Raw genomic sequence first — 23,246 nt, 5'->3', positions numbered from 1 at the left:
AATACAGTAGAGGGTACCCTGTAGAAATGGACACTCAAAACAAGCGAAACAAAACAAGATCATATCTGTTCTACGACCCCTGCCAACTGAATTGTTCGACTGATTTATTGGAAGATTTTGAGAGTGTGAAAAATTCCATGACTGCACAAATAAAGTGAGACTCATGGGTAAGCAGTTCCTAGTCTTTGCAGAGCGTGTTTTCACAGGCGAATGACAACACTACGGTAGCCTTCCCATTGTCCCTTGCGCCTTTCCGATATTATTGGAAACTGGTGCAATCACTGATAGTTTTTGAACAACAATGATAGCTGATAGCTTAGATACTGATAGCTCTAATTAAGTGAAGCTAACCCCCCCCCCCCCTCCCCCAAATAGGCTTAGCAACACCCCTGACTGTGAGGGCTTGACACATTCAAGCTTTTCAGTTGGTGCTGCATCAATTCAATTTATTTTGGCATTCTTTATACCTCAGCCACAAGATGGCAGGATGATACCATTTTCATATCAAGAAGCATACTTGATGATGATGTGAAGGTAGCCAGAAAAACATGTTGAGAATATGACACCATATAAAAATATGACATTATGAAATAGGACACTAATGAATTATGCTTAATATTATGTATATAAATATGGTATCCTTGGAGAATTGTGAAAACCAATGTCAGATCCTTCTACAAGATCACTGCATGATAGAACATGATTATTACGGTCTCCTTGATTGATCTAAATGCATGTAAAGGCGGCAGTGGTACAGGAGGTAGAGAAGTCGTTTAGTAATCAGAAGGTTGCTAGTTCGATTCCCTGTCGAAGCGTCCTTGAGCAAGGCACTGAACCCCCAATTGCTCCTGATGTGCAGTGTGCCATCAATGTAAAAATGTGTATACATCCTTGTAAGTCGCTTTGGATAAAAGCGTCTGCTAAATGACTAAATGTAAATGTATTTAGCACATATTTCAGTTTCCAGTCTCAGACTATTCAATTCATTTGATGATCCAATTTTGATGCTCCTTTATTGACCCATCCCATGTATACATGCATTATTGTGTACTGTTTATTATACATAGGGAATTCTTAGTTCTAGGATGTGGGTCCACTCCCCACTTTGGCAATATATGATGTTTAATGTAGAGGGTGCAAAAAAGTGTTCGCCTATATGATGAAGATTAAGGTATCCACTGAGACAAGTGCACCCCTGAACTCAGACCTAGACAAACACAGGGGGCATGAATTGCAGGTTTTACCATGATATAACACACACAAATGATTTTGTAAGGCAAGAAATTCATATTTGGTGATATTTCATAGAGCCTGGTATGTCTACCATAATATATTGTATGATTTAATATGTTCCATAAACTGTTCAATATGATCTAGCCGGTCAAAGACAAAAAGGATATTTATTATTTTTGACAAAGTGAAAAAAGAGTTTATCCAACATCCATTTGTATTGTTTTGTTCTGTGTAATACCATGGTTAGGCATGGTTAGGCATTACAGGTTTGCATTTATCTGCATTTAACTACATGTGGTTGACACTATCGCCAACCTACCCATTAGGTACTTTTTTTTAAAACAGTTTTCACAGGCCTTCCTAAAAAAGACAATTAAACAGCTTCAGCTTGTACAAAATAAAGCTGCTAGAGTTCTTACAAAAACGAAAATAACTGACCACATTACTCCGATACTTAAAGTAACACTATGCAACAATTTGACACTTTTTGAGATATGGTTTTATAGGCAACTAGTTTAGGTACCATCCTCAAATTCATTTGGATAGCATATGGTCATGTGAAGGACAGATAAACACCTGTGTCTTCCCCACTAGCCATCCAGGATATGCCCTATGTAGTTCTGTGTAACGGGCTGGTAAACCCTGCACAAATGGAAGAAAAGCTTTCACACGCATGACATTGCCAGCTAAACTGCCAAAAGACACCAGTTAGTGTGTTGGCAAGCTTCTATCAGTGTCAGCTGGGCTGTTGTTGGTGTTTGCAAGGTTTTTGCATGCCTTTTAGGTAGTTAGCAGCTTACTAGTTTTGGAACAGAACTCCGTATTGCTGCCTTAAGTCCTTACACTGACTTCCTGTATGTCACAAAATTGTCTTTAAAGCACTGCTGCTTGTTTATAAATCACTAAATGGGACAGGACAAAATTACCTCTCAGATATGTTTCGGCGATACACACCTGCTAGATCACTGAAGAGAAATTGGTAAGTAATAGGCCTACCTAGTGTTAGAACTAAACTTGGTTAAACAAATTTGAGCTGCTGTGCGGCTCAGCTCTGGAACCAACTTCCTGATGACATCAAATGTTGCACCTCTGGGGCGACAGTGGTACAGTGGTAAAGAAGTCGTTTAGTAATCAGAAGGTTGCTAGTTCGATTCCCTGTCGAAGTGTCCTTGAGCAAGACACTGAACCCCTAATTGCTCCTGATGTGCAGTGTGCCATCAGTGTAAATGTAAAATGTGTATACATTGTAAGTCGCACATATGTAAGTCGCTTTGGATAAAAGCGTCTGCTAAATGTAAACCTCTCTCTTCTGCGTCATCTACCCTCACTCACTTTGAAGCCTATGTAAAGGCGTGTAGGCTATGCGCAAGCATTCATCTATGCAAGTGCGCACTTAATTGAGAGGAACAGACCAATACTTGGTCAAAAGGTTAACTATCATTTTAATCATACTTTGGCCCTCTTCTCTACACTCTCTGTGGGTGTGTTTATCCCGAAGGACTACCCACACAAATTTCTGTTCAAAATGAATACATTGACAAATAAATACAATAAGCGGTGTACATTGGTGCGGTTACTTGTTTTACAACCAGTTATCTGATCAAAACAAGTAGCTTCATTGCACTTATTTACAACGGTTACAGCACAAATTATAGAATGCCGTTTCCCTCTGTAGCATTAAGTAACGGGGTTGTGGACTTCACCTTGTGATTTCAGCAAGGCTTCACAACTGATAGGAAACCTTGCATGATGTAATACTTGAATGGTACTAACAAGTTGGATACTACTATCAGTTAGCATATTGACAACAAGACTGACGTCAAAGCAAAATGCGGCTGGGATTCACTGCGCCGCCGCAGCTGTTTCATGGGAGGAGAGCTAATTCGCTGAGAGTTGCAGTTCTATCAACATTTGTACACTAGCTCTCAGCGCCGCCAAAGTAACCCATGTAAAGGGGTGGTGAACTTCACGCTTTTCTGTGGTGTACAGGGTTGCGACGAAGGGCGCACATCAACTCACTCATCCAGGTGCACAGTAGCTGTTTGGAAAGGCTTTGATGTATGCCGGAGTAAGTGGTAAGTCATAACCACCGTTAACTTGATAGCTAGCAAACCAAGTGGTTAAAGGGTTACGTTAACGCATGCTAGCCAGATAGCAAACGGGCGACGTTATGGTCGGTTAGGTCGGTAAGTTAGCTTGCTAGGTCGCAATGTTATTTTCTAGTAGCTAGCAGGCATGTGGTATTATACATTGATCTAAGTATATCTCATGTTCGCTGACGAGGCTGACCTAAGTAATTATTCTGCTGGACCTCATTGATTAACTATCGCTGTACGGATTGGCATTTATATCGATGCCCATCCCTTCGATGGGTATGGCCAGGCAATGTTAGCCAACTGGCTAAGTGCATTGATGTCAGCTAAACGTTAAGTTACCGTCTTGCAATCCACCCCTACACTTGCTTTTTCCTTTTATCTTTTATATGTATATATAGCATGTTTGGGTCGGGAAGTTCTGTCTGGTTTTGTTGCCAATTAAGTCAAGGGTTGCCTGGCTTTGCAACATTTGGACAACTAAAACCTACTGTATCTTTATTACATTTAGCTAGCTAGTTAGCTAGCGATGGCAAGCTACCACAGTTAGCCTTATTAATACAACACGTTGGCCTGCAAGCCTCATTGGTAGCGCGCTAACGTGCTACCTGCTTAGGATGGCTAATATTGGCAGGATATAAGTGAACGATTCAACAGAAGTTAATGTTAGCTTGCTAACAGTCTACTTAGTAAGCAGGATCCAGTATAGGCACATATTGTATTATACGTTGTTTAGAAATCTAAAGTCTTAGCCTGCTGGATAGTTGGATTACCTGCTATTATGAATTTGTATGTCGCTCCTCTTAGGTTAGAATCGTAGACGGCGATGTATGGTAGTATTGTGGCTGTCATTGTCATTACTAGCCCTCTTTGCTTACGTTTCTAGCTAGTCGTTATCGTACGTTCAAGATCACCGGAAAATATATACATTATGGGATGTTGATAATCAAGCACAATGGAGCTTTTAAAATCGAATTACTTATTTGAAATATTCGAGTCATGTTATACGTACAAACAAACATTACTGTATGTTCTTGCATGACAGGCTAACAATAGCTGGTATCCATCAACGGTAACGTTTACAATCTAGTAACATTGCAGAAGGGATGCATAGTGTGTAGTTTCAAGTTAGCAGAACAGAATGTCGAGCCTGGCAGACTGGTTGAGGTGGTCGTTACAACATTTTGGCGATATATCAATATAGCCTACTTTAGCTGACTAGCTGCTGACGGATTCGACAATTGTCCACGCTTGGTGGAAGTGCCGTGATAGGATTATAGCAAGACTGAGATGAGTCTGCCTAACCAGCTAGCAAATGGCATTATTGTGTGTGTTGTCCTATTTGTCATCATGTCATGTTAACCGCTATGACGTGTTTTTGTCACAGTTAGTGTACGATAGTCCTCTTGAAATTCAGTGACACGAGGACTTTTTGCAGAATGTGGACGTTGCTAACGGATATTTTGTGGACTACACAGCAGATTCTTTGAGGGTTGTAACCATTTATTTCCGATGTATGATCACCAGGTCGTTGAGGGCGAACGTTATTTTGTAATTGAAACAACGTTACATCTGCCGTTTGTTTATGGCTACATGTCAACTACATTAGTCTTATTTAGGCCATGTCGTATGTCTGACATTGATTTGCAAACCCGTCATTTTGTAATGAAGAATGTTTTTTTCTGAAGTACGCTTTGTCAGAATTGTTTATTTGTGTCGGCACTATGCTCAGATTTGTCCTGCAAATGTTCTGTTTAAGCCGTAAGGGAAGTGTACCGGTCGTAATTTTTGCTCTTGTATTGAATACATTGTGACATATTTTTTTTTATTTGAAAAATCATACGGTGGATCTTTATTTGAGGAATTCCAAAACATTGTATTGGTTCTTTCGGTGAGATTTCAGGGAACAGGTTAGGGGACATTAAACATAACCAGTGACAGCATGGCACTTAGACAAGTTTGTTTTACTGCCAAAGAGCAATATAGTGCAATAATATAGGCTTCATTGGGGACATGTTTCTAGCTTCTCTTATCAGTGATATTCTTTGAGTGTAGTGACCTACAGTCACCCACCTTGCATGCATCACCTTTCAGCCTACAGTGAACTGTATCCCAAATACAGTTGATATTTAGCATCCCAAAACATTGTCTTTGGGCCTCTCCTTGCTGGAGCACTATTTTATTTGCCTTGCATCATGTTTGTCCCATTAGAACATAGAATTATGGAGGGAAAAATATGGTTACAAAATCCATAGCAGCATTACTCTTGAGTCACGTCTGTGTTGCTGTGGGTTATGTCACAGAAATTGAATTAGTGTTCTCAGTAAATGGTTATGTGCCTATGCACCAGTCTGACAGCCTGGCCCATGGCTTTTGTTTTTCCTAACAAGAGGAAATCGATAGAAATCTATGATGTTCCATGCTGAAGGCTGCTGGTAGCTTGGCCACGTGATTCTGTTTGTTTTGAGATGTTAAAATGTACTTGTACTTCAACTGATTTGAAACAGTTTGTGCACAGTGCTAAATTGCTTGAAACAATGTATTTAACTTGCCATATTTTCTCGGTATGCCCAGATTTGAGTCCTTTCAGATTGGTAACAGTTTTTCTACAATCTAAAATCTAATTCTCTGATGTGTAATGATGTGAAAATGGATACTTTTTATTCTCATCAAATCCCTGCTCTCTCTAACAGAAACCAGTCACCATGGCCTTGAGGTCAGTCACCTATGGACTGAAGTGAGCTGGACCACCTCTGCATAATCCACCAGGGCCTTCACCTGCCCGCCTCCCAGCCAGGGCCAGGTGGCCATGGCAGGCTTCAAGCGTGGCTATGATGGCAAGATCGCCGGACTCTATGATCTGGACAAGACACTGGGGCGTGGGCACTTTGCTGTGGTCAAGCTGGCACGTCATGTCTTCACTGGCGAAAAGGTGGCAGTCAAGGTTATCGACAAGACTAAGCTGGACACTGTGGCAACGGGGCACCTCTTTCAGGAAGTACGCTGCATGAAGTTGGTGCAGCACCCTAACATCGTACGTCTCTACGAGGTTATTGACACCCAGACGAAGCTCTATCTGATCCTGGAGCTGGGCGATGGGGGAGACATGTTTGACTACATCATGAAGCATGAGGAAGGCCTGTCTGAGGAGCTGGCCAAGAAGTACTTTGCTCAAATCGTGCACGCCATCTCCTACTGCCACAGGCTCCATGTGGTGCACCGCGACCTGAAGCCTGAAAACGTGGTGTTCTTCGAGAAACAGGGCCTGGTCAAGCTCACAGACTTTGGCTTTAGCAACAAGTTCCAACCAGGCAAGAAGCTGACGACCAGCTGCGGCTCGTTGGCCTACTCCGCCCCTGAGATCTGCTGGGGGATGAGTATGACGCACCTGCCGTAGGTAAGTGGAAAGAATGTGAGGAAACTTTAAAGGACTGTGTTTTGTGAAGGAGTTCCTCAGAAAAAAATTACGTAGCGCAATAGCGGAATGATGGAGGTGATTTGTGGTTGGGGACAAATATGATTCCCATTTCAAAATGAAATGTTGGCAGTTTACCTTGGTCACTTTTTCCAACATTTTGTCAGGTGATGCAAATCATGGCCTATTTTCGGAAATGACTTGCCCATATACACGTACACGTACAAACTTCATAGTTGACATTTAGCAGAGGCGAGGGCGTGCTGCCTGGAACGTGTTTGCGCTTGTTGAGGAACTGTGGCTCAGTTGACTGACCTTGCTGAGATCTTCAGGGACATGGGTAGAAAAATAGAGAAACTTTCAGTCAGCCTGTAACTGTTGAGTTTAGTGTTTGTTTCTGTCTTTAGAGATTACTGGGGCTACCTGCTTTGTCATTATCCTTTTGGATTTAAGCAGTATTAGAGAGAAGTTTACGTGGAAACTTTATTTAGATGTTTTCAGTGTGTTTAAACATTACTGAATTATTAACTGTGATTTAAAAAAAAAGGGTTTTTTTTGGAAGCACTTGTGCATTAGCAGCTCGATGAAAGTGTGACAGTCTTTGTCTCTCCCCAAGACACATACCTAAAGAGTCCGTGTGAAGCTCCTCAGCTGTGTCTGGCGCTGTAAATGTGAGCCTGTGCGTCACACAGGAAGGGCCTTCAGAGAGATGTGTCTGCTGTTAATTGTATTTCCAGTGAAGTCCCAGATGCAGGCAGACTGATGGCGGAACAGTTAATCCGTCTTTGTTTGTGGCCCAGTGCCACGGCAGGAGCTCCCATTCCAACCCTCTTTATTGACACAGCCACCATGATTAAATCCATCACACTGGGGATGGCTATGGGGAAGTTCCCTCCCAAAATGATTTCTGACTCGCCTCCGGATCAATACTCTTATCTGCTCTTTTCTCTCTCTGCACTGGACCTCAGCACTGGGGAACCTTCATTAAGGTGAAGTCCACTGGTCCTGGGCCAATATCATACTACAATTTCAGATTTTACAAAGAATATCAGATTTTTGTATCTGCTGATGATTTTTCTCCAACAAGGGCTGTTTTTGTAGGCTTATGCTGGGTTGTGACTGGAAACGATTCATCTTTGGTTGAGGCCCATGATTAGGCTTACAGCATGCAGGCCAAGGTGTTCACCACGAATTGATGGATGACATTTTTCTTTGGTCAATTTTGATTAATATATTTATTATTTACTTCTTTGCACATGTCTAAAAAAACATAGGCTGCACATTGCCAGGGAACCTTTCAAGGTGTCTGAAGTCTTATTAGTTATATATGTATATAAAAAAACCCTACCATTGGTCAACAGTAACGCAAAAATAACGGCAACATAATCATACTAAGAAAGACATTTTTTGAACAGGCCTATTTAATCCGTTTTCTAAAGAAAACTATATTTGAAATGTTGCTGGGGGGAAAATTGTCATGTGACAACCTTCAAGGGAATGTGGAGGAACAAGCTCACATGCCTCTCCAATGTGTATAGTCTTCTAGTTGTTACAGTCAATTAAATGAAACCCATTTTAAGAAAGAGAAACGGAGCAGAACTAATTGATGCCAGTGTTTCAGGGAGGGAGTGAGGGAGGGAAGCGTGGACGGGGGACTGGCGTCATCTGTATCACCAATCAACTCAAACTCACAGTTTATTAGAACCTACCCAGCTTGCTGCTGCTTGCAGCTTCTTACTGCTGCTGTTTAGAACCCTCACTGCATGCACCAGCCACCAAAGGGTTCTCACTGTGGCTGATTTAGAACCCTCACTGCATGCACCAGCCACCAAAGGGTTCTCACTGTGGCTGATTTAGAACCCTCACTGCATGCACCAGCCACCAAAAGGTTTCTCACTGTGGCTGATTTAGAACCCTCAGCTCGCTCCCTCAGGTTCCATCAGTGCAGAACATGTACAGCACAGTTGTCATATTGTGGCTCTAACAGCCCTAGCGCTATTCTTCCCCCAGAGTGTGATGCTTCATCAGGGGTGTGAAGAAGGTGAGCGATGACACCAAAGAGTGTGAGAGCAGTCTGCCTCTGGAAGGAAGGAAGGAAGGAAGGAAGGAAGGGGTTAGTGTCTCTTAAGAGCCATGGATAGGCCGTGTTATGAAACATTGGATCTTCGCTATGTTTTTGCATTTTCCTTTAGAGAATGTTTGTCATTTTTTTGTAGCTGATTACACACATGGGCAGTGAAAGGTCACATCTTATTGAAACGATGACAAAATCAGAACAGATTTTTACAAATGAAGCCTTAATTTGATGTTTGAGTGTTGAAAGGTAGAAAGTATGTTTGTGATTATAGAGGGGGATGTGTGTGGGAGGGAGGAGTTTCGATTTGAACGGAAAGTCAATCCAGTCAATCCACAGCCCTGAGGGAGTGTGTGGCAAATAGTCGGAGCAATGATTGGAATGTGTCGGGTCCACCCCTGCCCTCTTACTCATGCTAAGCCTGCCGCGGCTTCTGACTGTACAAAGGTGGGAGTTGGGCATGAACGCACGGAAACTCACCAGTCTGGTCTTGAAGTGCCACAGGAGTGTCTGGGTGCCTCAGGTGAAGGGGGAGGGGGGGGTATGGCAAGCGTCAGGTTACTGTCTTGTACCAGGAATTGTTATGTAACAGGTTCCTCGGAGTGTATAGATCCAACCCTGTGCTCTTTCACGTCACCCAAACCTTTGCTGCACACACCGTAATCCTATGCTGTTCAGATAGTGCACAATGTGGAGAAATAGTGATTTTGAGTCCCCAACAAATTACGTATAAAAAAAGCAATACAGTATTTAGATAATAGTAATAGATGTATAAAATAACAATAGTGATAACCAAAACATATTCTTGTACAGTACTAGCTGTCCAATCGGGAGATTTCACTATTCTGAGAGGATTTTCACTCCCAACTTCTTCTTGAATCACCGGTCAAGGTCCCTGTCATGTAGACTGAAACTGTGTACTACTTTATTTGTTTGTCATGCAGGACACACCCTTATAGCAACCCATGCCCTATCCTTTGTGTCTTTGCTGGTTGAATATAACACACACACAGTGACCTGCCTTTCATTCTCTTTGTGTGCATGTCAGACCAGCAGTCTGTGGCATCTCTATTGTGCAAGAGACCACTTTAAACTCAAGGACTATCAAAGTCTAGCACAGATCGCTTCCTGGTTTTGACATACAGGCAATGGTGCAAGTTCAGACTTTTCACATCCACCTGATCTAAGTTTGACTGGTCTGTGTAAATGTTCTGACTGTCCTTCAGAGTCTCAAAGTCCAAACACTTAGGGATACTACCCTTAGCTCAAAATATACAGACCTATCTTAGATCAGTTATTTGTGTATATTTTGAGCTGAGGCTGAGGGTAGTATCCTATCTTAGATCAGTGTGAATGGCAACAGTTGCTGTTTTTTTGTTTTCATGTCAGAGGTTCAGTAGGAGGTCAAGGTCAGTTTTGATTTCCCGGTATGATATGCGAAGTTTGTAAAAAAATAATCTTTCACTTTACAGAGGTTGTAGGCAGTAGGCCTAGGTGAAATGTGTTGGCGTCAGTCAATAAATAATGAGCAGGCGTGAGGGAAGTTACCCTCCTCGACCCTTTTTCCCAGAATTCCCTCTGTGGAGACTTGAAGAAGTGCCTCCATGAAGTTATTGTGTAAGCTGCATGATGATTGTGTAGTTACCCCTGTCCCTGACACCTGGAGCATCTCGTTCCTTTCATTATGATGTCAGCATGTGCACTGACCTCAAACAGTGAGAGGGAGTAGAGAGGGGTCCTTTTGTTTAGTGATTTTTAATGAAATTGATTGCATTTCTTTTTCATTCGCTTTTTAAAGTTGCACAGTGATAAACGATTCATTTTGTTCATTACTAAGTAGCCTAAGTAGTAGGGGTGGGAATCTCTTGGCACCTCACGATTCGATTCGATTCCGATTCAGAGGTCAACGATTCGATTCTAAACCGATTATCGATTCTAAACCGATTATCGATTCTAAACCGATTATAGATTATCTATTCTAAACCGATAAAACAATTATCGATGTATTTTTTTTTTAAACATTTGAGTTTGCTACTCAGAGTCTCAAATCACTTCCTACTTTGTGTTTGATAATTAAAGAAAATCAACAGATGAATTACCTTCTCTTTTCTTTTATTAGAGAAAAAGCTTTTCCTTGTCAATTATGACTTTCAATGAACAATGCAATAATCGATGCAGCTTGCATTTCAACACAAAATGGATGTGTAAAATGTTTTTTAGAAAGTAAGATGTTTTTATTAAAAAATCGATTATGAACTTTTCTGAATCGAGACAGAATCGTTCTAGAGAGAATCGAGAGAAATCGAAGAATCGATTTTTTTTTTCCACCCCTACTAAGTAGCCTGGCATCCTAATCTTTTCTGGTGGAGATATAAGTGCTCTTGCTCAAGATGAAGGGTTCTGCTCAGTCAGTTTAAGCAAGAGAGCTGTAGGTTGTGTATGCCTGCTGCTGGGGTCGCCCACGGTTGACCTCAGTGAGCGCTTTAATAACAAACACAGTTGCTTCACTCCTGGTCCATGCACAGGGGTCTTCCCATGCAGGATGTTTCAGTGGCCTCACAGATTCTAGGAACCAAAACCACAGATTAAAATGCTGTGAAACACAATGAAAGCTTGGGTGCAAATATTTCAAGCATTGAAAACACATAGCTTAGTTCCTTGGTAATAATGAAGTAAATATTGTATAGTGCACTGTTGTTGAGTGTTTACCAGTCGTAGTAACTAGAGATGTTGCTGTACTTTGCCATTATCCCATCAACGTCACCATTTAGCTTATTTCCTGGGAAGGTAGGCTTCAAGTGAAGAATCAAAGCAGATACTGTGCATTAGGCTGTAGGCTGTCATCTTTTGTGCCCAACATGCAGTATTCTTAAACAGCAGTTTTGTGAACATGCTGCACAAGTTCAATTATTTCCTTTCTGAGATGTGATCACATTGAATGACTTCCTTTCTGAGATGTGATCACATTGAATGACTTCCTTTCTGAGATGTGATCACATTGAATGACTTCCTTTCTGAGATGTGATCACATTGAATGACTTCCTTTCTGAGATGTGATCACATTGAATGACTTCCTTTCTGAGATGTGATCACATTGATTGATTTCCTTTCTGAGATGTGATCACATTGTGAATCAGAGGTGATCAGACTGAGCAGACTGAGCTGATGACGACGTGTTATTTGAGTTTTCATTTTATATGAACATTTAACATTAGCAATTTCCTACGCTGACAATCAGAACTATTGGGTATTAATGTAGGGTGTTGAAGCGCTCAGAGATGGTGCAAGAGTGTGAACTGGACAGGTGGGCAGAGGAAACCCAAAGTCCCTTAATGGATGTTGCATGGATTGTTGGCTCACTGGCCTTTGCCAAGTGTCGAGAGAGAGAGAGAGAGAGAGAGAGAGAGAGAGAGACACACAGAGACACACAGAGACACACAGAGACACACACACAGAGACACACACACAGAGACACACACACAGAGACACACACACAGAGACACACACACAGAGACACACACACAGAGACACACACACAGAGACACACACACAGAGACACACACAGAGACACGTTTAGAGTGGCACTCTCTGCCCCTCTGCTGAAGACGGGGCAAGGCTCGCCAGAGGGGTCTGACAGCACATCATTAACCCAGGCCAGCTGTCGTCATGGCAATGCCCACAATGGCCGTGCCAGGTGTTGAAGGCAGGCCTGCTGCCTCTCAAACCTCAACATCCTGCCCATCTCCAGGCTTGCAGAGGGGCAGGGTGGGGGACAGGTTGTTGTGGTAATGAGTGACATCCACCCTGCAGAGGCCAACTGTTGCATAACGCTGTGGGCCTGTGTGTCTTTGTACTGATCAGATCAATTCTCCTGGTACAGTTAAATGCATTGAGTTGACCTGTAGCCTAGCTGATGTGTGCCTACACAGTTCGATCCAGTCAACAGCTTGTGTGGAACCCTCACGCTGGGCCTCGTGTCCCCTGATTGGTCTGTGAGGTTACATCAGTGTCTCCTCATTGGTCTGTGAGGTTACATCAGTGTCCTCTCATTGGTCTGTGAGGTTACATCAGTCAGTGATGGGCAGTAGCGTCGCTACTTGTAGCGACGCTACTAGCTTAACTACATTTGCCAGTGGCTTGACTGTAACGTCGCTATTTACAAAACCAAGTAACTTTTCAGTAGCTAAGCTCTTTTATTGATCAAGTAGCGCAGTAGCGTCCTCGAAAGCTAATTTCTCCTGGACATTTCTGATGTTTTTTGTCATTTGGTAGATTATTGTGTTGACAAAGCACTGAAAAAGCATCTCACATATCCCTTTCTGCAGTTCACGTTTGCAACCGATCTCACAAGAGCTGAGTACAGCGAGGGCTGTCATCGTCTCATCTCCACTCACACAGCGGCTGCGCGGCCAGTCTGACTAGATAACAGCAAAATATTAAAACTTTGTATTTGCGGGCAAAATATCAGAACTTTGTATTCGCGCACAAATGTTACCTCTCTCAGAATTGCATAGTGTGCGTCATGCGTCATCTAACGACTTCTGGCGATTTTTGGGAGAGCTAGTTTCCTCACAGAGGAGTTGGCAACACGGACACACACACACATTAGGCTGTATGATGGTAGTGGTAGTCACGATTGTTTTCCTAAACAGAGGTCGGAGACAGTTCTTAGCAAAGTTTAATTTGTAAACTCATGTGATGTTAATATGTAAACTCATGCATTTGTTTTTTGTGTATTGGGCTATTGTTCAATACATACATCTAAACATATTTTAGCCTTTATCTGACTGCCAGTTGTGTTGATCACTAAAATTGCATTGACTTGGCATGCAGTTTGTTTAACTGAAAGTAGCTACTAATGTATCAAGCTACTTTTTACAGGTTTTTGTAACTTAGCTTGCTACATTTTTATGAGTGGTAGCTTCTGTGTAGTGAAGCTGAATTTATTGTAGAGTAGCTTGTAGCTTAGCTCACTACACATATCAAGTAGCTTGCCCATCACTGACATCAGTGTCCTCTCATTGGTCTGTGAGGTTACATCAGTGTCCTCTCATTGGTCTGTGAGGTTACATCAGTGTCTCCTCATTGGTCTGTGAGGTTACATCAGTGTCTCCTCATTGGTCTGTGAGGTTACAGCAGTGTCTCCTCATTGGTCTGTGAGGTTACATCAGTGTCCCTCATTGGTCTGTGAGGTTACATCAGTGTCTCCTCATTGGTCTGTGAGGTTACGTCAGTGTCCTCTCATTGGTCTGTGAGGTTACATCAGTGTCCTCTCATTGGTCTGTGAGGTTACAGCAGTGTCTCCTCATTGGTCTGTGTGGTTACATCAGTGTCTCCTCATTGGTCCACATCAGTGTCCTCTCATTGGTCTGTGAGGTTACATCAGTGTCTCTTCATTGGTCTGTGAGGTTACATCAGTGTCTCTTCATTGGTCTGTGAGGTTACATCAGTGTCTCTTCATTGGTCTGTGAGGTTACATCAGTGTCTCCTCATTGGTCTGTGAGGTTACGTCAGTGTCCTCTCATTGGTCTGTGAGGTTACATCAGTGTCCTCTCATTGGTCTGTGAGGTTACAGCAGTGTCTCCTCATTGGTCTGTGTGGTTACATCAGTGTCTCCTCATTGGTCCACATCAGTGTCCTCTCATTGGTCTGTGAGGTTACATCAGTGTCTCTTCATTGGTCTGTGAGGTTACATCAGTGTCTCTTCATTGGTCTGTGAGGTTACATCAGTGTCTCCTCATTGGTCTGTGAGGTTACGTCAGTGTCCTCTCATTGGTCTGTGAGGTTACATCAGTGTCCTCTCATTGGTCTGTGAGGTTACAGCAGTGTCTCCTCATTGGTCTGTGTGGTTACATCAGTGTCTCCTCATTGGTCCACATCAGTGTCCTCTCATTGGTCTGTGAGGTTACATCAGTGTCTCTTCATTGGTCTGTGAGGTTACATCAGTGTCTCTTCATTGGTCTGTGAGGTTACATCAGTGTCTCCTCATTGGTCTGTGAGGTTACGTCAGTGTCCTCTCATTGGTCTGTGAGGTTACATCAGTGTCCTCTCATTGGTCTGTGAGGTTACAGCAGTGTCTCCTCATTGGTCTGTGTGGTTACATCAGTGTCTCCTCATTGGTCCACATCAGTGTCCTCTCATTGGTCTGTGAGGTTACATCAGTGTCTCTTCATTGGTCTGTGAGGTTACATCAGTGTCTCTTCATTGGTCTGTGAGGTTACATCAGTGTCCCTCGGCCCGCAGCAGTGACCCTTGGTGTCCGTCGCAGTGACTCGTGCAATATCAGGATGCTTTCTGGGAGGAGATTCTCAAAGTTATAGATTTATCAGAGTGAAAGTGAAGTTGTAGAAATGGTCTGTAAAGTTGGATGGTAGCACATCTGTTGCTAGTCAAGCTGTGCCGAATGGAAATGAGTTGGGGGAATATGTGCCTGAATGCACCCATTAGTAGAGCTCAGCATCCATCTTGTTTTTACACTCAATAATTGTTAATGTTTGTCACTCAGGAGGGCTGTTGGATGTGTTGAGTCCATTACCCCCCCCACTCTCTTGCTCACGTACTCCTTCTGATTACCAGATCTCCAGGAACATTTCAAGTGGGGTTTTTCCTTCTTGGATTGTCAGCATGGGGCATGTCGTTAGACTGGTAATTGATCAGCACTCCGATGTTGTACAGAAATCAACCTGCTCTAGCTATTATATAGTTATTTATATTTTACTGCATGAAAATGCCCATAAAAATGTTCCAGTAATGTAGCCTCGCTACCATTTGTTGGATAACTGCTCGCTGACGTTTGCCCAAGCATAATATGTAAAGTGAAGAAAATAGGCACTAAGCTTTTGTTGTTGTTGTTTTGGGAATCCAGTGAGTGAGGTGCTAATATTAAAGATGTCCTTCATAATCAATTGCCCCTTGTTTCCCCAGTCCTGGATACCTGATTGTGCAAAATGACATTCTCATCACGTCTTTAGTATTACCATCAGTATCCTAATTCATTTCACTAATACTATGATGGTGGCAGGGTGGCTTGCTAACTGTAGTTACTACTGGACACAGACGTAGATCATCTCAAGTTTTGGCTTTGGTGGTTGTGGTGATTGCTTTTTTGTTTTCCACCGTGTCTGTGTGGTGAGACTTTTAGTAAGTAGTAGTTACTTGAGGGTGAAGCAGCAGGGTGAAGGCTTTGACTTTGACCAGGACATGATGGTGTGCAGCTGCTTCCTGTAGATAGGGTCCTCCTCAGCACGGGGAGGGAATGGCGATAGAGGCCTCCTTGGGATTCTTTCCCCCCCAGGTCAGCGATGCAGAGGCCGGTTCTGCTTTATTTGACATTCAAAACAGGGGCAGGGGATTATGACTCCTGCTCCGTGTTGTCACAACCCTTGGAGAGGCCGAGCCGCCCGTGTTCTCTCACCCATCCATGAAATGTCTGGGCGATAGTGCTCCACAGGCCGATAGTGCTCCACAGGCCTCTGCCGACTGAGGGTAGTGGCGTGGCGTGGCGTGGCGTGGCGTGGCTCCAGGAGCAGCGTTTGATTTCAGATCTGTTCACGCGTGTTTTGTAATTGACAAGCTGTGTGTGATCATTGATGTCATGCGGAGCTGACCTTTGGGTCTGTCTGCGTCTTCATATTTCAGTGCTACAGCTAGGGATTGGATTAATCTGCCCTAATACATTCAGAAGAAGCTTTATCTAAAACGAATGTGACCAAGAAATAATTGAGATTTTATCTAGAAATAGTAGTTTTTTTTTTTAATATGAATGTGAAGCTTGGAACAGCATGTGATTGTTGTAGCTTATCTGCTGAAGGTGTCACTGAGTTTGTCTGGAAGGGGTTCAGAGGTCGTCTCCTGGCCTTTCTGTGTGATTATTGTTGACATTTGACACTTAAAGGATTCCAAGAGTTTCCATAGGATGCCGGGCTATCACATTTCATCACGGGTTCAGCCGTGCTCTATTTCTCTGGACTTAGGGGATAGTTCAGGGATGTAATCACTGCATTTATAGGCTACTACTGCACACAGACATTTAGTCAGGTAGGGTGCAAGAGATTAGACAGCAGAGCCCTTTACATTGTATAACAAATATGTTTTTTATTTCAATTTATCTCTGAGTGGCTCCCATACATATTACCCCCAAGTTACCCTCTGAAATCACCACTCGTTTAAGTTCTGCTGTGTGTGTGTGTGTGTGTGTGTGTGTGTGTGTGTGTGTGTGTGTGTGTGTGTGTGTGTGTGTGTGTGTGTGTGTGTGTGTGTGTGTGTGTGTGTGTGTGTGTGTGTGTGTGTGTGTGTGTGTGTGGGGGGGAAGAGAGTAATGTGGCCAGAAGGAGTGCAGGTAGAGAGCAGTCCAGCTTGTGCTGGCATGCTGGGAGAGTTTAGCCATGAGGACGAGCTGTCAGCAGTGGTTTGTACGTGTGCAGAGTGGAGCTCCATATGTCAGCACAGCCCAGCACACGACCCTCAGCAGGAACACAGCTCCTGTCCTGCCAACACGCCAGCAGCTCTCCCCATATGAGGCACCTGCTCACAGGTTCAATTAGAAATACTAATGTTTAAGGCCACATGAGACATGCTCTTAGCCCTGCCCCCCCCCCTCCCCTGAGTCATGGGTTTAGAGTCTCATCAATGTTTCTCTTAGATGTTCAGAGGAATACTAAACAGAATCTTCTGCTATGTAATGAGAGCCACAGGTGCGTGTGACGTCCCATCATGCTCAGTATCCTAATGGAAGTGTTCCTTAGAGGGCTTCTGTTTTAATTACCCCACCTTACATTTACATTTAGTCATTTAGCAGACGCTTTTATCCAAAGCGACTTACAATGTATACACATTTTACATTTTACATTTACACTGATGGCACACTGCACATCAGGAGCAATTAGGGGTTCAGTGTCTTGCTCAAGGACACTTCGACAGGGAATCGAACTAGCAACCTTCTGATTACTAAACAACTTCTCTACCTACTGTACCACTGTCGACCTTACTGTTCACTGTAATTACCCCACCTTACTGTTCACTGTAATTAGCCCTGGCTTGGGGTCGCTCCAGGTCCTTGTATGTGCCCCTAGAGCTTATTGCAATGGGAGTGTGAATTTGACATGATCTTTACATCAGCTTTACATCAGTGTTGGATCGTTCTCCTAATCACAATAATAATAAAGCAAACTCTTCCCGGTTCAGATTCATTGGAGGTGGGTTTCTCTCAAGTAATGTGTTGGATCCTGTTTTGTTCCATTTGCCCCTTACCTTATGATCAAGTGCCACACTTAACACCACCCCAAGCAAAGCACTAGGGAATGAAGTTAACCACCAAAAAAAGTTTATATATAAATGAATAAAACCTCTGGCCACACCAGACTAGTAAGGCCTCGTGAGGGGTGATGATGATGATTCAAAACACTTTACATATATGGGTTGGAAGACATTTGTCCACAGTAGCAATTGTCCCGGCATCTAAATGACTGATCTCAGACCATACTATCAGTTGTCATAATAAATACCAAGTGTGAGTGTCTGTTCTGGTCATCACCGTGTTAAGTGCTAGTTGAAATCACCTTTCAAAACTGTGGAGCCAAAACACTGGGCCTCGGGGGATGGAGGGCAACTGTCACTCTGTGGCCTCCACAGCTGGGAATGTTAAAGTGCCAGGCCTCTGAGATGGATAGAACTGGAAGGAACCATCCTCTGAAGTGTTCTTAGCAAGCAGGCCCAGTCTATGTATCTGAGGAGAGTGTTTTTGATATGTTCTCATTAGGGGTGGGAATCTCTTGGCACCTCACGGTTCGATTCCGATTCAGTGGTCACCGATTATCAATTCTAAACCGATAAAACGATTATCGATGCATGTCGATTTTTAAAACATTTGAGTTTGCTACTCAGAGTCTCGAATCACTTCCTACTTTGTGTTTGATAATTAAAGAAAATCAACAGATGAATTACCTTCTCTATTTTTTTTATTAAAGAAAAGGCTTTTCCTTGTCACAATTATGACTTTCAATGAACAATGCAATAATCGATGCAGCTTGCATTTCAACACAAAATGGATGTGTAAAAAAAAAAAAATTGATTTATGAACTTTTCTGAATCGAGACAGAATCGTTCTAGAGAGAATCGAGAGAAATCGAAGAATCGATTTTTTTTTTTTTTTTTTTTTTTTTTTTTTTTTTTTCACCCCTAGTTCTCATGGTGTGCCTGGCTGCTCTCCTGTGTTAGTGGCATGGCTATTGGCTGGACCTTGAGGCTTTGTCTGTCTCTGGTCCACAGATATCTGGAGCCTGGGGGTGATCCTCTTCATGCTGGTGTGTGGGACGCCGCCTTTCCAGGAGGCCAATGACAGCGAGACCCTCACCATGATCATGGACTGCAAATACACTGTGCCCGCCCACGTCTCCAACGACTGCAAGGAGTAAGTTCCCATCCATTCTCTACCACACACCACCACACCACCTCACCACCTCACCCTGCCTCCCCCCACACCACCTCACCACCTCACCCTGCCTCCCCCCACACCACCTCACCCTGCCTCCCCCCTACAAAGAATGCTAACTATCCCTCTACATTGATCAGAAGATGGTAAACATGTAAACATGTAAACATGTAAGCACATTCAATAATAATAATAATAATAATACATTTTATTTCACAGCGCCTTTCAAGTCACTCAAGGACGCTTTACAATTTAAAACAGGAGCAAACAAATAACAAAACAATTAAAATTAAAAGTGCAAGTAAAAACAGCATGGCAACTACAGTGAAAATGCAATCCTGAAAAGGTGGGTTTTGAGAGAGGATTTGAACTGAGGGAGGGAGTCAATGTTTCGGATGTCAGGTGGGAGTGAGTTCCAGAGTTTGGGAGCAGAGCGGCTGAAAGCTCTGCTCCCCATGGTGGTTAGCCGGGCAGAGGGGACAGTTAGGTGGATGGAAGAGGAGGATCTGAGGGAGCGGGTGGAGGTGGCAGTGTGAAGGAGGTCAGACAGGTAAGGAGGGGCAAGGTTGTGGATGGCTTTAAAAGTATGAAGAAGAATTTTAAAGTTGATACGGAAGTGAATTGGAAGCCAGTGGAGTTGCTGTAGGATGGGGGTGATGTGGTGGAAAGAGGGGGTGAGGGAGATGATACGGGCAGCTGAGTTCTGGACCAGTTGGAGCTTATGGAGGGATTTCTGGGGGAGACCAAAGAGGAGAGAATTACAGTAGTCGATACGGGAGGTGACAAGGCTATGTACAAGAATAGAGGTGGTGTGGGGGGTGAGGGAGGGACGGAGGCGATTTATGTTACGGAGATGGAAGTAGCGGTGCGGGTGGTGATGTTGATATGAGATTTGAAGGAGAGTGAGCCGTCGATGATGACACCCAGACTCTTTACCTGGGGGGAGGGGGAAACTATGGAGCTGTCAATTGAGAGGGAAAAACTGTCAACTTTGAGTAGAGTGGATTAGTACCGACTAAAAGGATTTCGGTTTTATCACTGTTAAGTTTGAGGAAGTTTGAGGTGAACCAGGTATGAAGTGCAGAAAGGCAATCTGTCAAGGATGAGGGAGGAAGAATGGAGTTGGGCTTGGTGGAGAGGTAGAGCTGGGTGTCATCCGCATAGCAATGAAAAAGAATATTGAATTTACGGAAAATAAGGCCAAGGGGAAGGAGGTAAGTAATGAAAAGGAGGGGACCCAGGACAGAGCCCTGGGGGACACCAGAGGAGACAGGGGACGGTTGGGAACGGAAGGATTTGAGTTGGATGAACTGAGTGCGGTCTGAGAGATAGGAGTGGAACCAGTCAAGGGGGATGCCAGTGATGCCGATGGAGGATAATCTGTTTGAGGAGGATGGTGTGGGAGATTGTGTCGAAGGCCGCACTCAGGTCAAGGAGGATGAGGATGGATAGTAAACCGGAATCAGCTGCAATAAGGAGGTCGTTAGTGATTTTCAGAAGGGCCGTTTCAGTGCTATGGCGGGGACGGAAACCAGATTGGAACTGTTCATATAAACTGTTTTGAGATAGATGGGAATGGAGTTGAGAAGCAACGATTTTCTCAAGTATTTTGGAGATGAAAGATAGGTTGGAGATGGGGCGGAGGTTGTTGGGATCTGAACCAGGTTTTTTGAGGATTGGGGAGACAGCAGCCGTTTTGAGGGGTGCGGGAAATGAACCAGTAGTGAGAGAGGAGTGGATGATAGCAGCAATTAGAGGGAGCAGTGAGGGGAGGCAGGATATGACCAGGGCAGTAGGTAGGGGATCTAACTGGCATGTGGATGGTTTTGATTTACAGATGAGATCAGAGATAGCAGAGGGATCAGGGAGATAGAAGGAGGAAAATGGCAGACTGTAGGGGAGAGGTTCAGAGGAGGGGGCAAGTGAGGGAGTGGGGCTCAAGTGCTGGTGAATTTTTTTTAACTTTCTGATTAAAAAACTGAAGAAGGGAGTCACATGTGTCCGAAGAGTACAGGTGGGGGGGTAGGAGATCTGGGGGTTGAAGGATTTTGTTGAGGAGTGAAAAGAGTGCCTTGGAGTTGCCATGGTTGGAACAAATAAGACTGGAATAATAAGTGGATTTGGCAGAAGCGATAGAGTCCTTATACTGTAAGATATGATTTTTGTACATGTCATGGTGGACAGTGAGACCAGTCTTTTTGTGGAGACGCTCAAGTTGACGTCCTTTGGACTTGATGGAACGGAGTTCAGGGGTGAACCAAGGGGCAGAATGGGCGAATGAGACAGACCGAGATTTAACAGGAGCGAGGGAGTTGAGAATGGAAGTGAGCGAGGTATTGTAGTGGAGAACCAGTTCATCAGGGGAGGAGGAGTAGTCCGGGTTCCGGCATAGAAGCGATGGTGGAGGATAGGGTGTGAAGATTTATGGCCTTGATATTACGGAATGAGATGAGACGTGGTGGCTTGGTCATGGAGAGGCGGAGTGTGACATTGAATGAAAGGAGGAAGTGGTCAGTGATGGGGAGTGGATCAGCTGTGCAGTTGGAGGGAGTGAGACCAGAGCAACATATTAAGTCCAGTGTGTGACCTTTGATGTGGGTAGGGGAAATCAGTGAAAATGCGGTAACCAGAGCTCTCAAGGCAGGATGAGAAGTCACAGGTGAGGGGGAGAGTGGTGTTGTCCAGGTGGATGTTGAAATCGCCCAGCATAATCACATTAGGGGAGAGAGTGGAGAGATGGGCGAGTAGAGCAGCAATGTCATTTAAAAACTCAGAGTGGGGCCTAGGTGGACGGTAAACGGTGGCCACAATGGTGGGAGTAGGGCCAGGTAGTTTACAGGCAATGCACTCAAATGAGTTGGATGCAGGGACAGAGACGGGAATCACTTTCCAAATCTCGCGGTGAATTATCGCGAGTCCTCCGCCGCGACCTGAGCCACGGGGTTGCGAGATGTAAACAAACCCAGGAGGGGTAGCGTCGTTGAGCTGCGAAAAGTCATTTGGCTGCTGCCACGTCTCTGTCAAACAGAAAAAGTCATACTTGCGATCGGTGAAGTAGTCCTGGACAATATGGCCTTTGCTCGTGAGTGAGCGGATGTTCAGAAGCCCGAAGTTGATGGTGGAGTTGTCATTATGGACAGTAGTGCTAGCCGACCTGGGTAGGCTGGCTAGCAAGCTGGGATCAACCCGGCGGCAGCTGGTGTTTCTCGGAGGGCGACGAGTGGAGGACCAGAAGGTTTGGATTGGTTTGGAGTTGTCCGTATGGAAGTTCCGGCAGGAGCCACGGTGAATATATTTTCGGCGGTGCAGGAGAATGACATCCCGAGGGCGCAGCACCGCAGGCGGAGGCTCAAACAGGTGGGAACGGAGCCGGAGGAGCTCGGCAGCCGAGTACTGGAGAAGACCAGCCACAGGTCGGTGGAATATCGACAATGTATTCCAGGCGAGTGCCGGCGAAAGTATAAACTTAGCGGACAACATTTTTAACCGAGAAGCCAGATGAGCTTACTAAACACAATAAAACAATAAGAACAGCCGGTGAGTAGCGGCAGCAAGACGCGCCAGCGTGCACACACCTGCATCAATAAACAGTGGAGGTTGGAGTGGGGAATGGGTGCTCTTGTCACATGCTGTAACTTTCGTCACTGAAGTAGAAAAAAAGGCCTTGTGTTAGACTTCAAGTAAAAAGGCTTCAGATCTCCAGAAGGCAAGGAAGTCAACGACTGCAGCGGCGGGCGGGCGGAAGGCCAACTGAATGTGTCTGCCACCGCGGCTCCAGTCCTCCTTTTAAGTGAACGTTTGGATTGATGTTTTTTAATTGGCCTCGATAATTTCACCTAGTAAAACTGGAAGAGCACCGTGTCCTAGAGCGCAATGGTAGCAGGTTTCTAAGTTTCATTTAAATGTCTCTGGTGTAATAGAATTGATCGCCTGCAGCCTAGTCCACAGTGGAGTAGAAGTGTGTGTGGGGGCATTATGGCAGCCTAGTCCACAGTGCAGTAG

General features: G+C 44.2%; 1 protein-coding gene across 1 annotated transcript in view; it reads left to right on the top strand.

The window, feature by feature from the left end:
* Positions 1-2,950: 2,950 nt before the first annotated feature.
* The window catches only part of snrka (SNF related kinase a), a 34,571-nt gene continuing 14,275 nt past the window's right edge, over positions 2,951-23,246 (top strand). Inside the window, 4 exon segments of the mRNA XM_031576739.2 lie at positions 2,951-3,308; positions 6,020-6,685; positions 6,688-6,723; positions 19,082-19,223. Coding sequence (XP_031432599.1) covers positions 6,136-6,685; positions 6,688-6,723; positions 19,082-19,223 — 728 coding nt within the window. The 5' untranslated portion in view covers positions 2,951-3,308; positions 6,020-6,135.

Source organism: Clupea harengus, chromosome 11, assembly GCF_900700415.2.
Source record: "Clupea harengus chromosome 11, Ch_v2.0.2, whole genome shotgun sequence".
Lineage (NCBI taxonomy): Eukaryota > Metazoa > Chordata > Actinopteri > Clupeiformes > Clupeidae > Clupea > Clupea harengus.
Note: the sequence above shows the minus strand (reverse complement) of the source record. Positions and strands in the feature narration are given on the sequence as shown.